We start from the raw sequence: 8,785 nt of genomic DNA on the forward strand, positions 1-8,785 counted from the left end.
TATATTAATTTATATTAAATTTGTATATGCTCCTTATATAAAAATAATTTCAATCGATTGGCCAAATGATAATCATCTATGGAAAAAGATAAATAGCTATTTTCCGTGAGCATCACAGCTGATATTGCACATTATCGCGGATAAATCGGCGTCTATATTACATATCGCATCATCTTCAGCACAGCGATTTGACTTGTGTCTGCATCGATTCGCTTGCTGGCGAATCGCGTGTGCATCGAGTCGAATCGCGGATTGCAGTCCCTAGAGGATATTACAACTTCGCGAACGATTATGCATGCGTACACCGCAATCTCTGCATGGATGGAAGCGTTCCTGTTCTGGAAGTGATCACATCTCGTGAGGAATTACGCGCTGGAATTTCGACGGAATATAGAAAAAATGAGAGGCTCGCGTGAAAAAAAAAAGATTTGTAATGATGATAGAGAGCCCGAATGTTAAAAGAAATTATATTCTGCATATACATAGTGCATAATAAATTTATCAATTAATGTGTAATTAAGGAAACTAAAATAATTAATAAATGTGCATTATTTAATTTTTTATGTACGGATATCAATATTTTTTGATACAGAGCTATTTATTGGTAATTTATACTTCTCCACATAAGTATTTTTTAATGAAGTTATTATTACAGTGTGTGTATTCATAACAGCTGATTGTCCATGCAAAGTGCTCTATTGTTTCTTTCTCTTGAATGAAAGAATTTATATGTAAAAACAATGAATTCTCAAGGTTGCAAGCAAAATCTGAGCGCATCGATTTCTCGCGAGGCATATCGGTGTATAACCAACATTACATAACGCTTCCAATACACGAAATCAGGTGCATGAATGAGTATCCTATGGTGCATTGTTTCTGATTTGTCCATTTTGCAGCTGTATTGCCACATGCGGCGGAATGTATATGCAGACACCGATGGCGAATCATAAACGTATGCACGAATTGACAGGTGGATACATTTATTATGTAATTGTTTTGGAATTAACGGATGGTAATGCACATGACATGATAATATAATTACATATTTAGGATTTCGCGAAAGCTACATGACAGATACTTCAAAAATGAAATCATCGCTGCCAATTACGTCGCGCCCATTTAGTAGTCTCGAATCGAGACTTATCGTAGCTACAGTTGTCCGCGGCCGCGTGGGATTTACACACATCATATATGCGATATGCATATAAATGCGCACAATGTTATGAATATTATAAACGGCATAACATTTAAATTTATTGGGACTCGATATGATCGGGAGAAAACGCTGCTCCCGCTTATATTCCGTTTATGTTTACAAAAGCGAATGTTCTGTGCATTATTTACAGGCCTTACATAATATTTTCGCACGATTGGTAACGAAAAATTTAACGTGAATTTGATCGTCTCTATATAACCTCTTTTAACAAAAATAGATACAATATAATCACCACGCCTAATTTATTGGAGTACCACTTGCATATATGACATTTTTGTTAAGGGAAAGTTACTAGGAGTTATATTCAAAGGTCCGGATATAAAAATATTACTTGTTTAACAAAACATTTAAATATTTATCGCTGGTAAATGAGGGTTCGTACTTTACTCATCAAGAATAAAGTACGAACTTTTCAATTATAACAGTACGAAACTACACATATTTATCAATACTATCATATTACATACAATGACACCCACATCTCTTGCAACGACAATGATGATACTTACGTTAACAAATGACTCTATTAAGCGAAAACAGTAGCTGGTGTGGGCATTCACGAATACATACATATGCATGCTAATAATTAATTGGTTGACCGATGAATTTATTCGTCATGCGAACCGCGATTGGCGGTGGCACGTCGACAACGAGCAGTGTTCGATTACGAGCAGTTTGCTGGCTGTTGGATTGCAATGAAGACGATGCGCTACGTAGGTCATACATTTGGAGTTGCGAGGTGGGGCGAGGATGTAAGCAGGGCGACGAGGGATCTTCGATGGAGGAGAATGCTCCTCTCTCGAGCACGAGCGAACGAGCGAACGAGCAATTCTACGCAGAAATCGGGAGAATGGGAAGGGAAGAGCCTCTTGGGTGTCTTCATATAAATGACGGTGGTGCTTGCGGCACGGGATCACAGATTCGATCTCGTTCAAATCGACAAAGCCGTAAACAAACTGCCAACAATCGTCGTCGTCGTCATCATGCAGTATCTAGTGAGTGATGTCTCGTCGAGACCACTAGCGATCTTTTGGAATATCGATCGTTTTCCTCTCGCGATCGCGTTCGCTTCTTGTGTTTTCTTCGTGTTTTTAGTTTATTTTTTTTTATATTTATACGTGCGATAATCGGTGGACGTATTGATGGATGAAAAGTACATCTTTTCTCTGCTAAATCGCGATTCCGATTGTGTTACACGAGGATCGTACTCCAATAACAAAACATCCTGCAATTGACGGTAATTCAAATGGGAGGACGTAGAACGCGTGGAATTTCTATTTAGCCTTTAAATAACGGGTTGAACAAATATTGAGAAATGTTTGATACCTTGAAATTTTTAATAATGATAAAAAAAATATACCGCGAATGCACGAGTTTCTGTATATAAATATGTCGAATTAAAAAATTAGAACCACAACGACTATGGTCGGTATATTTTAATTTGTGACTTAACAAACTTATTAATATGTGTGTATGAAAGATATATTTTTATATTTAAGGTAACTGTCCCTATTACTGTGTCTGTCCCTATTAGTGTGCTTGTGCGCAAGATTTTAAGCTTGTTCCTATTAATGTACCCTATATTGGAACTAAGAACGTCGTATTATATTATCGTGAGTGTATATTAAAATAAGTATAATTAAAATAATGATTTATGTAATATTAACTTAAACAATTAGCTTACATTTATTACCTATTTTAGTAACTATATTTTCAATGAATTTATAATAAATACGAATAGGCACACAAATTGAAAGCATATTAATAAGGCCATTATTGCTTGGAGGATTCACTAACATAGGGACAAAAACGTGCTTTTTATTTAAAACTTTTTATTAAAAACATTATAAAATATTAATATTTTTAGATTAAAGAAATATTATTAAAAAAAATAAATAGTTAAAATATTGATTTCAAACAGATAGAAAATATTTAATAATTATTCAACATATTAAACAAATTGGTTTAAAGGCACACTAATAGGGACAGTTACCCTATAAAATAGTATGAAATATTTAATTTTTTGATAAAATAATGCTTATTATTTTATAAATATTATTTTAGATGTAAATAATAAATATAAAACATTTTTTAATATTTTTGTGTGTAATGTGTCAGATAAAAACATCATGATTGCAGATTTTGGCCTTTGCAATCTTTGGCTGCGTTTTTGGACAATTTGGATCGTACCGCGGCTTTCCCAGTCAAAATGCATATAGAGCAACGCCGAGGCCCTATCAACCGCAGCCACAACCGCAACCACAATACAATACGCAATACACGTATGAAATCTGTATAATCCGTATATAACAATCTGCTTTTTGAAGTCTAAATCCTTTTAAAATATGTGTGTTCATATATGTATAAAAATAATTTTAAAATTATAAAATTATGATGAAACATACATGTTTCGTTAATCACAAAAGAATTGATGAATCTGAAATAAATAATTGTGCAAATAGTAAATTTTGCAAATTCTCTATTTCTTATTAAAATATCGTTAAAAATTATTATTTAAAAATAAAAACCTTTAATACTATTTTTTATTACTGTTTCCTGGATTAATTACTGTTTGATATTGGTATAATAAGCACAAGTAATAGATACAAAACTAAAGTAGCTTTTGTATTATCAAAATGAAACCGTAGAACTCAAGGCTATGCGAAATAGTTTCGATTTTTTACTGTAGGTCTCCTGCAAAGCCGTTCATAGGTATTCGAAGTCAGCATAAGGACACATCGCCCGATGGATCTTACACTTTCAGTTATGAAACCGAGAATGGAATTTCAGTCTCCGAAAGCGGATATCCTCAAGTCGGGCCACAGGGTCAAACGGAGGTAAAAAAAAATCATCCCGTATTGTTTCGAATATATTTAACACATCTAATTTAGCTTCATAAAGATTCAATTATTTGCAAAGTCACACACACACACACACACACACACACACACACACACAGACATACACACACGCACGCACGCACGCACAAAGAAACTTGATTCCTTCATGAAGGTTTTATCAAAATTTATCAAAAATTAAATTAAAAGTTTAATTTCATTAAAATTCCATTAGTTATTTTAGAATTAATTACATTTGTATCGTTAACTAAATATATTTATTATTGTTGTGCAATTTATTATAATCTACTTAATAATATTAGTCAATGTTAACATAATTATTAACAACTAAATTCAGAGTTATTACTATAATAGTATAAACTATCACATAAAGACTTAATATGGTTGAAGTACTTAAATAGAAACTTATTAATAAAACTTATTAAGAATTAATACTTATACAAAAAGTTATATAAGAATTTTTATAAAAAACTTATTTTTTAAAAATTCTATGTTCATTAGAAACTTAAATTCCTGTGATTTGTATATCCCAGATGTGACGGATATATCATTAATAGAAATTAGTAATTTCGTATGCGTATTATGTAATATGCAAATCCCATTTCTCAATATTAGAATTTTAATCAGCACTTCTTTTCTTCTTGAATAGTTTTAATCAATTCTGCTATTATTATTTTTAATATATTATATATTTATAATTTGCTATTTATTATTTTTAATATTTATTTTGGATAATTTTTTGTTAATTATTTTACTGGCAAAAATTTTATTTTTTTAATTCTTTATTCGTTAATTAAAGAATTGGTCACTGACGCAGCAGTTAAATCTAGCTTCTTAAAGCGTGCATTACAGCGACTTTTATTCGCTGGAAGCTACGTCTAGTGACGTCATTAATTCGCCAGCGAATTCTCTCGATTTTATTGCTTGAAGCAAGCTTCTTAATTCAGCGAATTCGCTGATAAAAGCTTCTTCTACACGCTTGTTTTTTATTCGCTAGCGACTAAAATTTTGAAGTCGCAGCGTCGAGTGGTCGCTAGTGATTAAGCGAATGTGAAAAATTCGTCTTTTCACGCTGACGACGTAAAAATTCGCTCTGAAAGAGCAGCAAAAAGCTAACGACAAGCGTCGAAAGCGATATTCGCGACTATACGCTAATAAATAAGAACAAACCCTAGAAGAAGTTTTTATGAATTCGCTATGACATCACTACAGCGGCTTCTAGCAAATAAAAGCCCCGTGTAAATCATTAAAAATAGATTTGATTACTTAATTTTTTAAAATTTATGAAAAACGCTATCCAAAATGTCCCAACAAACTTTATAATCAAGGTATTAATTACAATTAAGATATAAAATTTGTTTTTTTCAAACTCTAATTATATTGTATGTATTTGTTAATCAATTTATATAGGTGGTCCAAGGCAGTTTTTCGTACCACGCACCCGACGGAACCCCTATTACCATCCAATATACAGCTGATGAAAACGGTTTTCATGCTGAGGGTGCCCACATTCCTACGCCGCCCCCCATCCCAGAAGCCATTAGAAGAGCGCTCGCGGCAAATCCACCTAGGCCCGATGATGAGAAGTACGACCGGCAACCCTTCCAGCAGAGATTCAGTGGATCAACATACAATGCCAATTCATTTCGGAAATTTTAATTTAATCATATGATCTGCAAAATCCTCCATGATACACCCACGACACAATCCAGCCTGTCCAGCGAATCCTCTAGAGGGAGGGTCAGCTAAATATCGATATGTGTTGAGTCATTTTTTCTCCTCCCCAGCCTCTAATGCGAAGTGAACGTGTACATAGGATACAGTATGGTGGATAACAAAACAGTATCGATTCTTATTAAAAAATATAACTGCCGTTATGCAATAAATCAATATATATATATATAGATATATAAAATACTTTTTTCTTTGAATTTTTTTCTAGTAATTATACAGTTTAGCATCTCAAAAATCAATGCAATTAAGGCGTTTAGTTTACTCGGCGTCAGTGAACTATTTTCTATAATTTAAATTATATAAGAAAATTTATTTTTAATTAATTAAAGCAGAGAATATAATATGTATTTTAAAGAAATGTTAATTTGAACTTTAATTTTTGAAGTGCAGGCTAAACAGATTAATAATTACCTTCAATCTACATAAGAAGAATGAAAAAAGTGTAAATTTTGAATCACAATCTTTATTCGCTGTTATAATTTAAATTGTATAAGAAAATTTTTAATTAATTGCCTTGTCAATGTTTTTAATTAATTAAAGCAAAGAATAATTTATTAACCCAGTCAGAAATAATAATAGAATCGACGTTGATTTGACGTCGATCAACATCGATTTGATGCTTTCGACGTCGATTCGATGTCGATTCCATTATTACTTCTGACTTAAAATTATCACTAAGTATACAAACGTGATCACAGCATACGTGCAATTGGTTACATTAATCAATATGAAAGATTTCCTAACTGCAGAATATAGTCATCAATAACTTTAACGAGTAATATCTTGATTAGCGGGACAGAGCTTTTTTCTGCCAGATTCTGCCAGTTTTATGCAAAAATGCGTCGAATAAGCCTAATTTTATTAATTATTTTAGATGCATTAATTGTTTTAGACTAAACTGTATAATTATCTTTTTTCTCGCCCTTTCTGTCCGTTGCGCTGCATTGGTATTGAAAAGAATGATCCATCTTTGTTCAATTATACGCTTCTTCATTTTCTCATCAAATGTAATGCTTATGACGGATTTATATGCAATCCAAGAGTAGTTATTCGCTAGACTTAATCTCGTACTCAATTGTTATTTAAAGATACTTCGTGGGAAGATACTTCATGCACCGCGAATGTTTCGCATTCTGGGGAGAATTTTATGGCAAGCTGCATGCACCCATCCGTTTGTCGTACGGCGTTCCCACGAAAAATGGCAGATGACGTGGAATAATAATAAGATTGTGGTTCTAGGAAAGGATAGAACGTTTAATGTCAATCTCCACCCATGTCGGCTAGTGATGACATATTGCGCAAATTTTCACTCGGAATAACGCGAAATCATATGGGTGCGATTCAGACTTCTCGGATAGTTTGAAAAGCGACAGTTTTTAAAGTCGCTTTTCATCTGCCTCATACAATGATATACATTAATGGCGAGAAAATATAGTTAATTAAATTAGTTTTGCAGGCACATATATGTCACTATATCATCATTGCATCGCACATGCCGTGCAAGGAGCGAATACTTATTATATTAAATACTTGAGCAGTTGTCCGTCTATAATTTGCCGGAAAACTTGGAATCTAATAAACGTAATTATAGTTGTAATGTGCGATTACACTTTTCAAGAAGAGACTACTGCTTTGTTTATTTATACATATACAGCTCGATGCTATAAAAGCTGCGTTCCATTTAACGCTCACAACGCTCGTGGAATCATTTCATCCTTGTTGTTTATCAAATGTTAAACCAAGACAAAATATTGTAATTCTCGCGAAGGTTGCGAGCGTTAAGAGTGGAACACAGCCTTTATAGCATCGAACGAGAAAGAAATATATGATTGTATATTATCAATGAATGCGAAAATGTTTCACTAAAGATCATTGATCTCGATTGCTCCTCTGCAATGAGACTGAACTGAAAAATTTCGGTCCGGATAATGGTCTGAGGCTAAATCCACTTGGTTCTAGTTTTTTTATCGTATACCGCGTTTGTTTGGATTTCGATCTTTTTCGGTCCTTTTCGGTTTTCAATATAATACTTGTAACAATCCGTTATCACTAAAAAAAAGTAGAACCGACACCAAAACCAAAAGTTGGGTAGCCTAGCTTGGACTATAATCGCAGCCAAGCCGAAATTTTAATCCATAATGTAATTTCAGTTCAAATCCCTTGGGAGATCGTGATAACGCTTATTATAATCAAATACAATTAACGCTATAATGAATAAAAGTATAAATCTTTGTAAAATTTATAATAAATCAATTTCTACCTCGTAAATTGGAATGACACATACAAAACGTAAATTTTGCGATTTTTATGATTACGAATGAAGGCGATACATGACATTCGTCTCTACTAATGGCTATTCAAAAATTCGCAACAAAATCTCTAAATTTCAAAAATTCGAAATTTCTATTAAAATTTCTAAAAAAAATATATGTATATATTATTGTATATATTATTATAAATTTCTATATACACAGGGTCCGATAAGTTTTAGTAATGTAAATATCCTAAAAATTTTTGTTATCACTAATATTATATATTTTTAAAAATATAATACCAAATATTTGGCAAATATCTGACATCTAGCCGCATATAATTCCTGAAAACAGTTTTCAAATATATTTCAAAATTCTTTATGAAATATCTTAAAAATATTTTTTAAAGAATTCTTACAGATATTTTAAAGTTGTTTTATGGATCGATTTTAAACATTCTGCTTTGAGTTAATTAAAAAACAATAGGTAATTCAATTGAGTAATTAAAAAACAATTACAAAAATTGCAAAATGATACAGGACTTTTCACTTCAGTTTTCAGGTCCGCTCTACTTGTTCACGAGCGCTTCATCAATATTTATCGGACATTATATATAAAAAATAAATTATATATTATATTATATTATATGTTATTCTATGTATAGTATACGTGTGTACAAATAACAAAAAATGGTTTATCATATAAATATAAGTATATACATTTCT

General features: G+C 32.2%; 1 protein-coding gene across 1 annotated transcript; it reads left to right on the forward strand.

The window, feature by feature from the left end:
- The first annotated feature begins 2,088 nt into the window (after window positions 1–2,088).
- Window positions 2,089–5,954, forward strand: LOC108748570 (endocuticle structural glycoprotein SgAbd-2-like). The gene is made up of 4 exons (XM_018486802.1): window positions 2,089–2,211; window positions 3,356–3,498; window positions 3,906–4,053; window positions 5,485–5,954. Exons 1-4 carry the CDS (start codon window positions 2,104–2,106, stop codon window positions 5,731–5,733), a joined length of 648 nt encoding a protein of 215 aa, XP_018342304.1. The 5' UTR covers window positions 2,089–2,103; the 3' UTR covers window positions 5,734–5,954.
- The last annotated feature ends 2,831 nt before the right edge of the window (window positions 5,955–8,785 follow it).

This window comes from Trachymyrmex septentrionalis, unplaced genomic scaffold (assembly GCF_001594115.1).
Source record: "Trachymyrmex septentrionalis isolate Tsep2-gDNA-1 unplaced genomic scaffold, Tsep1.0 scaffold232, whole genome shotgun sequence".
NCBI classification, from domain to species: Eukaryota; Metazoa; Arthropoda; class Insecta; order Hymenoptera; family Formicidae; genus Trachymyrmex; species Trachymyrmex septentrionalis.

Excerpts from the sequence above, each read along its gene's own strand:
- LOC108748570 (XM_018486802.1), top strand. The coding sequence starts at position 2,104 with ATGACGGTGGTGCTTGCGGCACGGGATCACAGATTCGATCTCGTTCAA. Across the intron at positions 2,212-3,355 it reads TCGTCATCATGCAGTATCTA|ATTTTGGCCTTTGCAATCTT; the intron begins GTGAGTGATGTC and ends TCATGATTGCAG. Across the intron at positions 3,499-3,905 it reads CAATACAATACGCAATACAC|GTCTCCTGCAAAGCCGTTCA; the intron begins GTATGAAATCTG and ends TTTTTACTGTAG.